Source organism: Lissotriton helveticus, chromosome 3_1 (assembly GCF_964261635.1).
Source record: "Lissotriton helveticus chromosome 3_1, aLisHel1.1, whole genome shotgun sequence".
In the NCBI taxonomy this organism is placed as follows: domain Eukaryota; kingdom Metazoa; phylum Chordata; class Amphibia; order Caudata; family Salamandridae; genus Lissotriton; species Lissotriton helveticus.
Window position 1 is genome coordinate 52,013,617 of NC_136061.1, and position 15,911 is coordinate 52,029,527.

General features: G+C 47.8%; 1 protein-coding gene across 1 annotated transcript in view; it reads right to left on the reverse strand.

Annotated features, from left to right (window-relative positions):
* Positions 1-15,911, reverse strand: part of LOC144822618 (uncharacterized) — a 327,297-nt gene that overhangs the window by 220,591 nt on the left and 90,795 nt on the right. Inside the window, exon 5 of the mRNA XM_078680351.1 lies at positions 1,640-1,795. Within this exon, the coding sequence (XP_078536477.1) occupies positions 1,640-1,795 (156 nt within the window). The remainder of the gene's footprint in view (positions 1-1,639; positions 1,796-15,911) is intronic.

Consider the following 15,911-nt stretch of genomic DNA (forward strand, 5'->3'; position numbering starts at 1 on the left):
CTTTGTGAATTGGACCCTCCAAGTGGAACTCTTTACTGGTAGACTTACATCCCTAATCTTCTCTGGATAGGGTTAAAAAGAAATTTAAGTTTGCTTTTCTCATCCATTTTCTTCCTGCCATGAACTTTAGAGCTGGTTTCTATTGTTGGCTTAACCTTAATTAGTACCAAGAAGCCTCAGGGATTGTGCACTCAAGTAATACCCTTAAGATATGATAACATAACCATTCCATGCACCAACCCTTAGGGGCGTGCACCACTCAACATACTGCACACACCCTTGTGCCAGGATATTATCTGTTGTTAAAGGCCCTCTCCCTCATTAGATGTCTTCGCCTGATCTTAGGTCTATAATTTCGAAGAGAGCCCTTACAAGACAGGTACAGCTTACAGCTGTGGGCTATAATGCTATATTAGCATTCAGGTGACAATTATTTCCTCTGCCAAACAGGAAACCAAATAGGAAGTGACTATGTTGAAATATGATGTCATTAGACTTTCTTCCCTCAAGGTGATCTTAAAAGAACATTGTTATGTATGTTAATCAGAGTAGGAAATATTAAGAGACGAGACTCCTGGTTAATACAATTAGCAGTCTGGCCTTGAGTGTGAATGATGGCAATGAAATGAGTTTTCATACAGTGAAGTGCACATTGAAGATGAAATAGAGCCCCAGCCTTCAAATCATCCAACAGGACGGGCCCTCACCCATTAATATGAAAACCGCTACGCTCACATCAAACAGAGGCTATATTTGGGGTAGCAAGGAAAAACCAAAATATGCAATGGAATGGACAAAGGATAATCCTTACACAAGACTACTCAAAACTCACAGTGGACATCAGAAAAGGTTTCTTAGCCCTGTGAGACAAACTGAGGAAAGAAAACATAAACATAATATTCTCATTTGTGGGCCCCACGAGATAAAGGAAGGGCGCACTTTTTCAAAGACCCAAAAGAACTATCCAGGCATCTACAAGGGCCGAGACAACAAGAGATAGAAACATCACAAACAGGAAACAACCTTTACAACGCAACTTTTACAACGCACTACCATTACAACGAAACTTTTACAACGCAACATCCATTACGTCACATGCCATTATACCGCAACCATTACAACGCATGACACTACAACGCATACCACTACAACGCATGTCATTACAACGCATACCATTACAACGCATAACATTACAATGCATAGTACCCTTACAGTATCCAACACTTACTCTACTGTTGCACCCCCTGGAGTTCGAATAGTAATTTTTACCCCTACACTATCCAACACTTACCCTACTGTTGCACCCCCTGGAGTTAGAATAGTAATTTTTACCCCTACACTATCCAATACTTACCATACATGCAATGTAATGTTATGCGTTGTAATGGTATGCGTTGTAAAGGTAGTATGCGTTGTAATGGAATGCGTTGTAAAGGTGCATTGTAAAAAATGCGTTGTAAAGGTATGCCTTGTAAAAGTATGAGTTGTAACGTCATACATCCATCACATCAGCATCAGGCAAGAGAAGAGCCTCTCCAGACATTCTCTTTCCTGGCCAATGACAGAGAGGGCAGCAGGGATCCTGGCTCTCTGAGGTGAGGTGGCCAGGACACTGGAGTCCATTAAAAGGTAAACTCACCTCCGTGGCCTCCGGGATCTGCCTGTGCCAGGTGCGAGAGGTCTGTGAGGGAAGGAAGCACCATGTGTGCGGAGACATCCCATGGCGTGTAGTACCCGAGCACCAGCTCCCCGTTGCATTCTAGCGAGTACAGCTCCACGCGACGCGCTCCTCCACCTGCAGAGACGAGCAAGAGATATCTGTTGACCTGAGTCAGCGATCAGAATCCAGCCAGCACCATCACAGTATCACTAGTGTTGAGCTTGGCAACCTACCACATGGTGCAATCCAATTGGGCTTTAAGGATATCCAACAATGGTGCACATACGTTCCACTGAAATTCATTGAGGCCTAGTCACAAACTGCAATTTGTAGTAATTTTAGTAGTCGTACAATAGCACTATAAATGTACCACAGCGTGCTACTCAGAAGCCCTACAAAGCTAAATCACCTATCCTAACTTTGAATTGCACCCTTTGCCGCACAGGGAGCCAGTGCAGGGCCTTGAGGGCCGGCTTGGCGGACATTCTGGAGGGGATATTGGTGAGCAGGCGCGCCGCCGCATTCTGTGTCCGCTGGAGCTTCGTTAGGGTGGCCTCAGGGGCTCCCAGGTAGACCAAATTGCTGTAGTCCAGGCGGGACTGTACTAGTCCCTGGATGAGTAGTTTCCTGGAAGTAGGTGGCAGTAAGGGGAGAATCTTCGTCAGCCCGCATGCCCTCCCCTCCGCTGACTACATCCTCCTGGGAGACCTCAACTTCCATCTGGAAAACAACAACGACCGCAACACCAGCACCCTGCTCGACAACCTCGCCAACCTGGGACTCAAGCAACTGGTGTCCACCCCCACCCACCGCGCCGGACACACACTCGACGCAGTCTTCTCTTCCAGCACAGACATCGCCTTCAGCCACGCCACAGAGCTTCAATGGACAGACCACAGCTGCGTCCACTTCACCTTCAAGAGAACGACGACCCACCAACACCAGCAACAGGCCGCCCGCAGAAGCTGGAACAAGATCACAGCAGACCAGCTCGCCACCTCCCTGAGCCAGCACCCTCCTAACCAGCTCAGCGGACCCCAGCCAGGCCGCCGACAACCTCACGAAGTGGATCAGCATCTGCGCGGACGAGCTCGCCCCACTGAGGACCCCGCCTAGCAGACCCGGCAGCAAGAAGGCCTCATGGTTCACCGACGAACTCAAGAGCTCCAAGAAGAACTGCCGAGCCCTCGAGAAAGTCTGGAAAAGGGAACCGACACCGGACAACAGGACCTCCTTCAAACTCGCCACCCGGAAACACCACCAGCTGATCCGCGCCGCCAAGAAAACAGCATTGAAGGACCGGTTGGACAACAACGCACACAACTGCAAGGAACTCTTCAACATCGTGAAAGAGCTTTCCAACCCCAGCGCAGGAAACAACGACATCACCCCATCGCAAGACCTCTGCAACTCCCTCGCTTCATACTTCCACAACAAGATCGCGGACATACACAACAGCTTCAACAACCAACCAACGCACACCATGACCGAACAACCACCCCCCACCACCACCCTCCACGCCTGGACCCCGATCAGCACCGAAGACACCATCCGCACGATGAACTCCATCCACTCCGGATCACCGACCGACCCCTGCCCTCACCACGTCTTCAACAAGGCCGACGCTGTCATCGCACCCCACCTGCGAGACATCATCAACACATCCTTCGACACCACCATCTTCCCGGAGAGCTGGAAGCACGCCGAACTCAGCGCTCTACTCAAGAAACCAACAGCGGACCCCACCGACCTCAAGAATTACCGCCCCATCTCGCTCCTCCCGTTTCCAGCCAAAGTCATCGAGAAGACCGTCAACAAGCAGATGGCCGCCTTCCTCGAGACGAACGGATCCCTCGACCCCTCACAGTCCGGCTTCCGAGCCAATCACAGCACCGAGACCGCCCTCATCGCCGCCACCGATGACATCCGAGCCCTGATGGACAATGGAGAAACAGCGGCCCTCATCCTCCTAGACCTCTCCGCGGCTTTCGACACGGTCTGCCACCGCACCCTAGTGCAGCGCCTCAACAACGCCGGAATCCAGGGGAAGGCACTGGAATGGATCATCTCCTTCCTCGACGGAAGAACACAGAGAGTCCGCCTACCACCGTACAAGTCAGAGGCCACCGAAGTCATCTGCGGCGTCCCCCAAGGATCCTCTCTGAGCCCCACCCTCTTCAACGTCTACATGAGCCCCCTCGCGGCCATCGTACGCAAACACAACCTCAGCATAATCTCCTACGCCGACGACACCCAGCTGATCCTCTCCCTGACCAACGACCCCGCCGCCGCCAGAGCCAACCTGCACGAAGGGATGAAAGAGGTAGCCGAGTGGATGACGACCAGCCGCCTGAAACTGAACTCGGACAAGACGGAGGTCCTCATCCTGGGCTCCTCACCCTCCGCCTGGGACGACTCCTGGTGACCTCCCGCCCTGGGCACCGCACCCAAACCGACAGACCATGCACGCAACCTGGGCGTCATCCTGGACTCCTCCCTCTCCATGACCAGGCAAGTCAACAACGTCTCCTCGGCGTGCTTCAACATCCTACGCATGCTACGGAAGATCTTCTGGTGGATCCCCACCGAGACCAGGAAGACCGTCACCCAGGCCCTCGTCACCAGCCGACTGGACTACGGCAACGCCCTCTACGCCGGGACCACCGCCAAGCTCCAGAAGAGACTCCAGCGGATCCAGAACGCCTCAGCCAAACTCATCCTCGACATCCCACGAACCAGCCACATCTCCGGACATCTGAGAGACCTTCACTGGCTCCCCGTCAACAAAAGAATCACCTTCCGCCTCCTCACCCACGCACACAAAGCCCTACACGACCAAGGCCCGAGCTACCTCAACAGCCGAGTCAACTTCTACGCTCCCAAACGCCACCTCCGATCAGCCAACCACGCCCTCGCCGCCGTCCCCCGCATCCGAAGAACGACTACAGGAGGAAGGTCCTTCTCCTACCTGGCCGCCAAGACCTGGAACTCCCTCCCGACCGACCTGCGCCTGACCCAAGACCACCTCTCCTTCAGGAAGAAGCTGAAGACCTGGCTGTTCGAGCAGTAGCGGCACCCCCCCCCCCCCAGCGCCTTGAGACCCTACGGGTATGTAGCGCGCTTTATAAGTGTCACTGATTGATTGATTGATTGAATCTTGCGGGTCGTGCGCATAAGCCCGAAACAAGTACCCGAAGTTTTGGTTGCTTGTGTTTTCATAGTAAGCTCTGGTTCGAGCCACACACCAAGTGTCTTAATTTCACGTTTCGGGGGGGGGGATTTCCCCGAACACGTCGGGCCAGAGTGCTGGAGGGATGGTCGTCCATTGTTTTCCTAGGAGCATCACCTCCGTTTTTGTCCCATTTAGTTTTAAAGATGAATTATTCATCCAGTTGTGGATTCCTGTGAGACAGTTGGTCAGGTTTTCTGGGTGGTCGATCAGTTGGGACAGGGAGACGACCAGCTGAGTGTCGTCAGCATAGCTTACCATTTTTATGTTAAATGGTGTTACCACGTCCTCAAGAGGGGCCATGTATAATGTGGAAAAGTACATTTTGCCATGTTGTATGTGCCTACGTGTTCCCCATCTTATGTTATATGTGCATGATCGATATGCATGTATTCCCTTCTGATCGATTAAAGACGCAATTATAGTTGTGTCCATCTCTAGTATGCCAGTTTCCAGTCTTCGTGAAAGCAACGAATATCAGGCCTATGTAAACCTACGTTGCCACATTTCACAGTGTGCACGTTAATTCATTGAATTGTCCCCGTTTCTAGGCCTCAAAAGGGCCCGGACTCAGATTCAGCTCCTGTCTCCTGAACCCTCTCCGAGGAGCGATACAGCCCCCACCTGCATCCCTGACCCTTTGCTTACTTCTTGCCACGCAGTGCCCGGCCCGGCCTGGCTCTGCCTCCCAGTCTGCCAAGAATATGTTATGTTTCTAGTTATCAGTTCAGCCCTCCTTCTCTGCATTCCTAAGCTACTGAATCGCATCAATAGTTTCCGTCATGGTCTAGCCTTTATGTCTCCATGTAAGAGAAATACTGTATTAATATTCATAGAATATTCCTCGCACACGCACTACATGTAGAATAATGCATGCACCAGTCTTAGAGTCTATTAGCCTTTGCCCTGATAACTTTTGGATTCTATCAACATGTACTCTAAACACCAGATACTAGATATGCCTGGGTACATGTCGCTCTGACACTCCAGACTTTAGTCTCCTCTTCTAGCGCAGAAGTCATAGCCCCCAGTTCTCCCTGGTAACACGTCATTGCCCATTTGCGCGCACCACTAGGTTAGAGGTCCCAGCTGCTCAGGTAGCCCCCTCCATGTTTCCGCCCCTTTTATGACATATTCTGTTACGTTTACATCACATGTCTATGTATACGCCCTGTACACGCCTTCTTGTTACATCATTTTACCCTTATCTTTCGCGACTGTTACGAACCACGCCTACTGCTACGCCTACTGTATTGAATGTAATGTATTTGTTTAACTATAAATATTGTGCACTGTTATTAAAAGTTAGCCTATTCCTGCCCCCGGCAGCTGCCATCCTATTCCCGTACAGGCTGTCCTGTTCCTGTCCTTTATGCCTGATTAAAGCCTGTAAAACTCCAGCTACCTCGAATCTTGACTCTTATTTATTGAGCTATCTGTTTATTGAGTATCCTGAAAAATAGATCCGGTAATAAATTATTTATTTACCACATAATGGCGCCCGAACAGGGACTTGCCCTTTCCCCACGTGCCGGAGAAGCCACGCGGGCCCCCTGATCCTCTGCAGCCGTGACGGAACCATACCGTGCACGTGCAGATATTTCTGCTTCAAGTATCCCTCAGGCCCACGGAGGAGACGGAGGTTGCGGTCCAGCGTCCAGACGAGGCGGTGGAGGAACGCGGCGAGTCCCGACCAGAGCCCAAGCCGAGAGTCCAAGGTCCGAGGTATCCAGAGGCCCACCTGTAACTGAAGTCCGAAGTTCGTCCGTCCGTCGTCGTAGCAGTCCAGTCCAGTCCGAGGCCTTCCGTTCTTGCTGCCCGGTGAGTACCGTTGCTAGGGTAGTATCTAGACAGGGTCAATTAATTTGTCTCTGGTCCGTGGGTTTGGGTACACAGATCCAACACGAAGTGTTCACCTAGGTGGACGCGGGTCCTGACGTGTCTCTTTATGGGACCGGTAAGTTTCGTACTGTTTTAGCAGTGCATCTAGTCATTCTAGTAAGTTTCTGTTCCAGTAAGTTCTGTTCTCGAGAAAATTCATGTAGTCTGTCCGAACTGTTATTATAAATGTTATTCCATGTGTTTTCAATGTCGTGGTATGAGTGATTTGTTTTTCAGTTATTACTGTGTTTATCGTGTATTGTATTGTGTCCAGACTCCAGCCTAAATTATGCCTTTGTTCTCGAAATTACGTCAGTTAAAAACTAGAAAAGGTCTGCTCGAGGAAGCAGTTCCTGTCCCGCCTAGGGACAGTCCAGGTCATTTTATGTATCATAAGCATGGCATAAGTGCCATATTATATCTAGACTTGTGGGTGGAGTACACCAAGGAATTAGAAGAGAAATATAGATGGCCCGTATCAGGTACGTGGGATGCCGAGTGCATCATGCGAGTAGAAGAAGCATTATGGAAAAAGAAAGCCAGACAGTCCCAGAAAGATGCCATCGAGTTATGGCGCAAAGAATCTCATAAAAGAACCGAAAAAGAAATCAGAAAGACAGAATTAAGTAGGGAATCCTCAGAAAGAGCCCAAGAAAGGGAATTAATCGAAATAGGTGAACAAGTTAAAGCCGAACAGTCAGACAGACAGAGAAATGCCCTTATTAAGGGTATGTATCCTCTTCTTGCCGAGGGCTTGCCGAAAGCAACCCCGGAAGCACCATGTAATTTTCCGCTGCCATTAGTTCCGATTAAGCTACGTCACAAACCGACCGCAGCTGATATTTTTCTCTCGTCCTATTTGGACGACACAGTCCCAGAATATGCAAATCCTGTTCCGCCAGCTCCTGTAAATAATGTAATTCCTGTTCCTCCAGCCACCGGGGCACCCGTTGCAGCACCTGTTACGGTACCCCCGGTCCAGCCCACAGTACAAGTACCCGCTACATCAGTCACTCTCCCAGCACGAATAGTACCCGTCGACGATTCTAGTTTAGGAGCCGCGGGGGGGGGGAAGTCCTCCTTGTACCCCGCCGCAACACAAACGTCCGTCATTTCTCGAGTTACATGAACGTGCGTTACAGCGTACGCCCAGACCCCAGTCCGTTGCAGATATCAAGCGAGCTCTTACCGAATGCCGTTATGATCCAGTCCCAGGCGACAATGATATGGTCATATATTCATTGCGTGTAAGGCGAGTGACCGAGTATTTGGACACCCTACCGAATATGAAAGAAGATCTAGACAGAATATATGGTTTCATCCGTACAGGAGTAGATCCAGAAAGTATTGGCGAAGCCATGTCTCAAAGAAAAGCTGAGACTCAGCTCATGCTTTTAAAGTTTCTAATTAATTGTTTAATAAGGGAACAAGATTATCCAGATAAAGATCCGACCGAAATGAAAGTCCTGACAAGGTGGAGTGATCATATAGCCGAGGGAAGAGCAAGAACACGAAAGGAGACGTATGAAAGACACGAAAATGAAAGTATTAGTTGCACAATCTGTTCCACAAGACAGTCAGAAGAGGGGTCCGAATCAAGCCAGTCATCCTGCAGCTCCCGTTAAAGGGACATGCAATTATTGTAAACAGCCAGGTCATTTTATAAACGAGTGTGCAGTTCTGAAACACAACATAGCTACTGGTAAGACTAAAGAAAGACCACGTCCGCCTAGACAAGAACAAGTTTCGCAGACTTCTCAGTCATCACAGAATGCACAACAGACAGTTCCAGCACCGCAGCCTATCGCTGCAACACAGCATGTTACACAGCAGATGTACCAGTATGCCCAGTCAGAGTATCCAGAGTATCAACAGTATTCATGAAACAGCCTAGAGAGGGAGGTAGGCTTGCCTCTCATCGAGATACCTGTAGATCAAGAGGGTCCCTATGTACACAGTCAAGTATTAGGGAAAGACAGAAAGTTTCTGATTGATACAGGGGCAAGTAGGACTACTATCAGTCATGACGAGGTTCCAGGGGCTCCGCTCTCAGGCTCTAAAAATGTTTCCCTTGGATTTTCAGGAAAGCCTATTGTTAATGAAATTTCAAAGCCAGTTTCCCTAGAAGTTGGTCCATTGTCCCGAACTACTGATTTGTTACTTACGAAGTCATGTCCAGAAAATTTGTTAGGCATTAAAACACTGAAAGAATTAGGTGCAGAAATTTGCTGCTCCCCAGAAGGAGTTCGTTTGTTTTTGCGTGACTTTAAAGGTCACTATGTATTACGTGATTTTGATCCAAGATTAATGAATGTCCCGCAGCATTTATGGGCGCAAGGTCCAACTGATGTAGGATGTATGCACATCACACCCCATCGTGTGACTCTCAAACAAGGTATAGTTTTGCCGCGAATCAGACAGTACAGATTGCCACCTGAGGCTGTAGCAGCCTTATCCAAAATTATTGACGAGCTTATTGCTCAAGGAGTGGTTGTAGAAACTGACTCCAATGTATGTAATTCTCCTATCATTCCGGTCCTGAAACGCACTGATCCAAATGCACCTCCAGTATATCGATTAGTGATTGACCTTCGAGAACTTAACAAATGTATCATACCCCAGTATCCAGTAGTCCCAGATATTTCATCCCTACTTACAGCCATTGATTCTGAAGCTACATTTTTCACTGTTATCGACCTCAAGAATGCATTTTTCAGTGTCCCCATTCATCCAGACAGCCAGTACCTTTTTGGTTTTTGTTTAAATGGAAGGAGCTATAAATTCACACGAGCTCCTCAAGGTTTCACAGAAAGTCCTAGTATTTACAGTCAAGCACTTAAGAGACAACTAGACAATATTCACATGCCAACTGACACTGCCCTGCACCAATATGTCGATGATCTACTGATCACAGCCCGTTCTGAACGTGACTGCGAGCGTGCGTCACTTACAGTTCTGTATTTTCTGGCCGAGCAGGGGCACAAGGTGTCCCCTTCCAAATTACAGTTCTGTGTCCAGCAAGTGATCTACTTAGGCCACTTACTGTCCAAGTGGGGTAGGCAGTTGACACCAGACCGTATCCAGTTAATAGCGAGTCTTCCACAGCCCAAGACACAGAAGGAGGTACAAGCTTTTATTGGCCTCACTTCTTACTGCAGACAATGGATTCCTCAGTATGCATTTCTAGCCAAGCCACTGATACAGTTAACGACACAGGAGGCAGCCGTATCGACTGTCCTCCCTTGGACCCAGGAACATACACTTGTTTTTAATGAATTAAAGAAAGCCTTATGCCAAGCACCCGTTCTAGCTACACCGAACTACAGTAAGCCTTTTACACTTTTTGTCACAGAACGTGATGGTACTGCATTATCTGTTCTCACACAAGATCAAGCAGGACAGTACAAGCCCTGTGCTTATTTTTCGAGCACATTAGATCCAGTAGCCCAGGCTCTGCCTGCGTGTCTCAAGTCAGTTGCAGCCACAGCTCTAGCTATCAGACAAAGTGATTCCATAGTGTTAGGACACTCCCTGACAGTACAAGTTCCACACTCCGTGGAAGTTCTTTTAAACCGAACACAGACTCAGCACTTGACAATTGCACGTTTAACAGGTTATGAACTGACACTGTTCCAGCCACACATAGAAATCAGACGCTGCAACATTCTAAATCCTGCTACACTGTTACCGTCAGTTACTTCAAATCCTGCCGCACATGACTGTGTGGAAGTTGTTAACACTATGACTAAGCCAAGACAAGACCTGACAGACATTGCATTACCTAATCCCGACCTGACACTTTATGTGGATGGTTAATGTATGAGAACTAGTACAGGAGAACTAGTAGCCGCGTATGCAGTAACTACTGAAACTGAAGTTATAGAAACACATCGTATTGACACCCTGTCTGCCCAAGCAGCAGAGCTAGTTGCTCTGACCCAAGCCTGCATACGTGCTAAGGACCTGAAAGTAAACATATATACAGATTCACGTTACGCATTCGGAGTTGTACACGACTTCGGAGTGCTCTGGCAGGAGAGAGGTTTCATGACTTCTCATGGAACCAAGATTCAGCATGGTCTCCTCATTCAAGCTCTGTTAGATGCAATACATTTACCGACAGCTATTGCTATCATGAAGTGCAAGGCACATACGAAAGTTACTGACATCATTTCCCAAGGTAACGATCTAGCAGATCGAACAGCCAAGCTTACAGCTCAGACCCCAGACATTCCAGTTAACACGACACAGACTTTTACTCTAGATCCGACTACTTGTATGACAGTTAAGGACCCTACACAAGATGTTATAGACATACAGTTACATGCTACTCCCGAGGAAATCAAGAAATGGTCCGATCAAGGAGGGGTCCAGACAGATCAAGGATGGTTGACGAAGGGAAAAGCCACATGGTTTCTCCCCGACTCTATGGTTCAAGTCATTATCAATACCGCACATAGTCCAGCACATCTAGGAGAAAAAGCTATGTTAGACAGTATTCAGAACCTTTGGTTCAACAAACACTTACGAGCTGCAGCCAAGCAGAAAGTCCGTACCTGTATGATATGTTGCCAGTTCAATCCAGGTAAAAGTGTCCCGGTGGAACAAGGTGGATTCCAACCTCCTGACCACCCTTTTGAAGTCCTCCAGATGGATTATATTCAGATGGAGCGATGTCGAGGTTTCAAGTATGTCCTCGTAGTAGTATGCGCTTTGTCCAGGTGGACAGAAGCATATCCAGTCCCAGATTACACAGCCGCGACCACTGCCAGGCAATTGGTTCGTGAATTCTCTCCCCGCTATGGACTCCCTAGGGTCGTGTATTCTGATAACGGCCAGCCATTCTCATCTGAGCTTATGAAACATGTTTCCCTTCTGTTAGGATACCAGTGGAAGTTCCATTGTGTGCGCCATCCTGAAGCAGCCGGTCTCGTAGAGAGACATAATCAGACCCTGAAAATTCGCATTGCCAAAGTATGCAAAGAGAAAGGTGTAGACTGGCTAGTTGCCCTGCCAGTTGCCCTATTTTTTATGCGGATGGTTGCACATTCCAGATCAGGTCTGTCCCCGTATGAGGTCGTATTCGGCCGCCCCCCAAACATGTGGGGTACACCTAGACCCCGCAGTATTACAGATGTTTCCAGTAATATGCTGACAGATTACCTAGCTTCCTTGATGTCTGCCCTACACTCTTGTCGTTCACAGGTTGCCGCCGCATTTCCAGACAACACCGAGGTGAAACCGCATGAAGTCATTCCAGGCAATCTGGTGTTGGTGCGGAATTTTGATCGTTCAAGCCCGCTGGAGCCCCGTTGGAAGGAGCCTCGCCTAGTCTTATTAACTACAAGGACTGCCGTGAAGTTGGAAGGCAGGAAGGGATGGGTCCACCTGTCCCACGTCAAAAAATTCCATGGACTTCGTGAAAAATCTTTTGCTAAGGACTGTTCCATTACTAAAGACTGCCTAAAAACAGACTCTGAACTTGATTCCGAACTTAAAGTTCCCCAGTTAGAGAAAACTCCGCAACAGGAGTATAAATTAAAACTCCGGTCTAGTAAAAAAGGTCAGCCAGTTTAATTGTCTAAGTCCCTCTCGGGTGAAACGGTTAGACAGGTTTCTGACATGTATGAGATAGACCCCCATAGTGAGAGAGTTAGTCAAAACTCTATACGATGTATCGTTTTTCTAAGTTTCTTATTGTTTCTAAGTCTTATGGTTACCTGCACAAGTTATGCATTACATTTACGTTTTCCAGTTTCACGTGTAAACAAGTTTTCTAATGCTACAGTAGAGCACACATTTAGTGATCTGCCTCCTCACGAGCTATCCTATCGTCTTGCTATGAGAAATAATACATTTATTAGAATGTTACACTATTCACACCAGACCAGCAATGCTACTAATTGTTGGGTGTGTGGTCGACTCCCCCCTTTCCAGACACCGAAGGGAGTTCTGCCACTCTTTCCTTATCCGTTTTCACATAATGGTTCGTGTGGAGCATGGTCCACATTAACGTCATCCTCCAATGATATGTCCCTTCTGAATAGAACATGTTTTCCAGACAAGCAAGGTCTCTCCCATAGAACAGGGTTAGATCTAGAAAATGAAGTATATGATTTAGGTAATTATTCTTCGAATTTCATGGTCTTGAATGTTCAGTCTGATACTACTCCAGATTTACCTGCTATTTCAGTACTACCAGTCAAAGGCGAATTATGTGTTAGAAAGAATGGTTCCGCACATGTAGGACATAGTGATTGTACTCCTACTGTCGAGTATAGTGACAGTGGGAAATCTATTTTCAAAGCCTCACGTCATTCTTATTTTGTTTGTGGCCAGACCGCATATGTTCGTCTGCCCCTCGATTGGGATGGAACATGTTACATTGCCTTCCTACTGCCACCAGTTTTTCTAGCCCCATCTGATTATCACAGAAACACACATCTAGTACACGTCAGACCTAGAAGGGAGATTGAGTCCCCAATTGTCGATCAAACTGAAACTACTCTAGAACAGTATCAAGACTTTAATAAAGGTTTCTTCTTCTTTATAGGCCCTGTCCAGAATAGTAAGTTAATCCATAGGTTAACCAGAACCCTCGAAGCAGTAGTGAATGAGACTACTTCTGCTCTAGGTAACTTAACTGAAGAGCAATCTGCTATGAGATTTGTCGTGCTCCAAAATCGTCTCGTTCTTGACGTCATACTGGCCGATAGAGGAGGAGCATGTAGAGTCATCGGATCTAGTTGCTGCATTTTCATTCCTAATAACGCGCCGTCTGTTTATTCAGCTATAACCAGACTTCACAAAATTGCCCATCAGTTACACCAGAATCCAGGCACCTGGACATGGTCCGGTTGGCTCTGGAGTATTATATCTGCCTGGGGATGGAAAGTATTGTCATTCCTAGGTATTGCAGTAATGATCATATTCAGTTGCTGCCTCTGTATACAATGTGGCCCTGCGATTTGCGGCATTTGTGCTACCTCTTGTATTCCTAGTCCTAAGTCCCGTTCCAAGACAATTCGAGACGAGCAAATGATGCTATATGAAATGATAGATGGTATCATGAATATTGATGTTTCCTGATGGAAACGTAGGGCACAAGGAGGGAATGTGGAAAAGTAAATTTTGCCATGTTGTATGTGCCTACGTGTTCCCCATCTTATGTTATATGTGCATGATCGATATGCATGTATTCCCTTCTGATCGATTAAAGACGCAATTATAGTTGTGTCCATCTCTAGTATGCCAGTTTCCAGTCTTCGTGAAAGCAACGAATATCAGGCCTATGTAAACCTACGTTGCCACATTTCACAGTGTGCACGTTAATTCATTGAATTGTCCCCGTTTCTAGGCCTCAAAAGGGCCCGGACTCAGATTCAGCTCCTGTCTCCTGAACCCTCTCCGAGGAGCGATACAGCCCCCACCTGCATCCCTGACCCTTTGCTTACTTCTTGCCACGCAGTGCCCGGCCCGGCCTGGCTCTGCCTCCCAGTCTGCCAAGAATATGTTATGTTTCTAGTTATCAGTTCAGCCCTCCTTCTCTGCATTCCTAAGCTACTGAATCGCATCAATAGTTTCCGTCATGGTCTAGCCTTTATGTCTCCATGTAAGAGAAATACTGTATTAATATTCATAGAATATTCCTCGCACACGCACTACATGTAGAATAATGCATGCACCAGTCTTAGAGTCTATTAGCCTTTGCCCTGATAACTTTTGGATTCTATCAACATGTACTCTAAACACCAGATACTAGATATGCCTGGGTACATGTCGCTCTGACACTCCAGACTTTAGTCTCCTCTTCTAGCGCAGAAGTCATAGCCCCCAGTTCTCCCTGGTAACACGTCATTGCCCATTTGCGCGCACCACTAGGTTAGAGGTCCCAGCTGCTCAGGTAGCCCCCTCCATGTTTCCGCCCCTTTTATGACATATTCTGTTACGTTTACATCACATGTCTATGTATACGCCCTGTACACGCCTTCTTGTTACATCATTTTACCCTTATCTTTCGCGACTGTTACGAACCACGCCTACTGCTACGCCTACTGTATTGAATGTAATGTATTTGTTTAACTATAAATATTGTGCACTGTTATTAAAAGTTAGCCTATTCCTGCCCCCGGCAGCTGCCATCCTATTCCCGTACAGGCTGTCCTGTTCCCGTCCTTTATGCCTGATTAAAGCCTGTAAAACTCCAGCTACCTCGAATCTTGACTCTTATTTATTGAGCTATCTGTTTATTGAGTATCCTGAAAAATAGATCCGGTAATAAAATATTTATTTACCACAATACATTAAAAAGCGTCGGGCTCAGGGAGGAGCCCTGAGGGACACCGCTTGTGAGTGGAAGGGTGGATGAGTAATGGTTTTCGTCCCACACTTGAAACGTGCGCCCTGTAAGGAAGGATTCAATCCAACTGAGTGCCGTCCCGGTAAGACCTGCATCCGCCAGTCTATGCAGAAGGACACGGTGGTTAACTGTGTCGAAGGCTGCGCTTAGGTCCAGGAGGATCACTGCCACTGATCCTCCTGAGTCCAGTATGCGCCTTGCTTCTTCAATGACGGCAAGAAGTGCGGTGTCTGTGCCATGGCCCGGGCGGAATCCGGTTTGGGATTGTCTAAGCAAGTTGTTGGTCTCAAGGAACTGGGATAATTGTGTGTTTACCAGTTTCTCAGTTATTTTGCTGATACCAGGGAGTAGAGATATTGGTCGGTAATTAGAAATATCTGCAGGGTCCAGCTGAGGTTTTTTTAGAAGTGCTTTTACCACAGCATTCTTCCAGCTGTCGGGGACAGATCCGTGGGCGAACGAGCTGTTGATAAGTTCCGTGACAGTGGGTATGATGACTGAGGTTACGGTTTTAAGGAACCTGATTGGTGCTGGATCCAGAGGTGATCCGCTTTTTATTTTCGTTAAGGTTCGTTCTACCTCTAGGCAGGTTACTGGCCGGAATATCGGCAGTATGGGGCGTGGGTTACTTTCAGCCTGGTCTAGGGATAAACGGCTTTCCATGTGACTGGTGGGACCGGGGGGTGGGAGGGAGGTTAGGATACGGGTGATTTTGTCATTAAAGTAATTCGCTAGCTCATTACTTCTGTCAACTTTGGGGGTGGTGGGGAGGGGGGTGATGG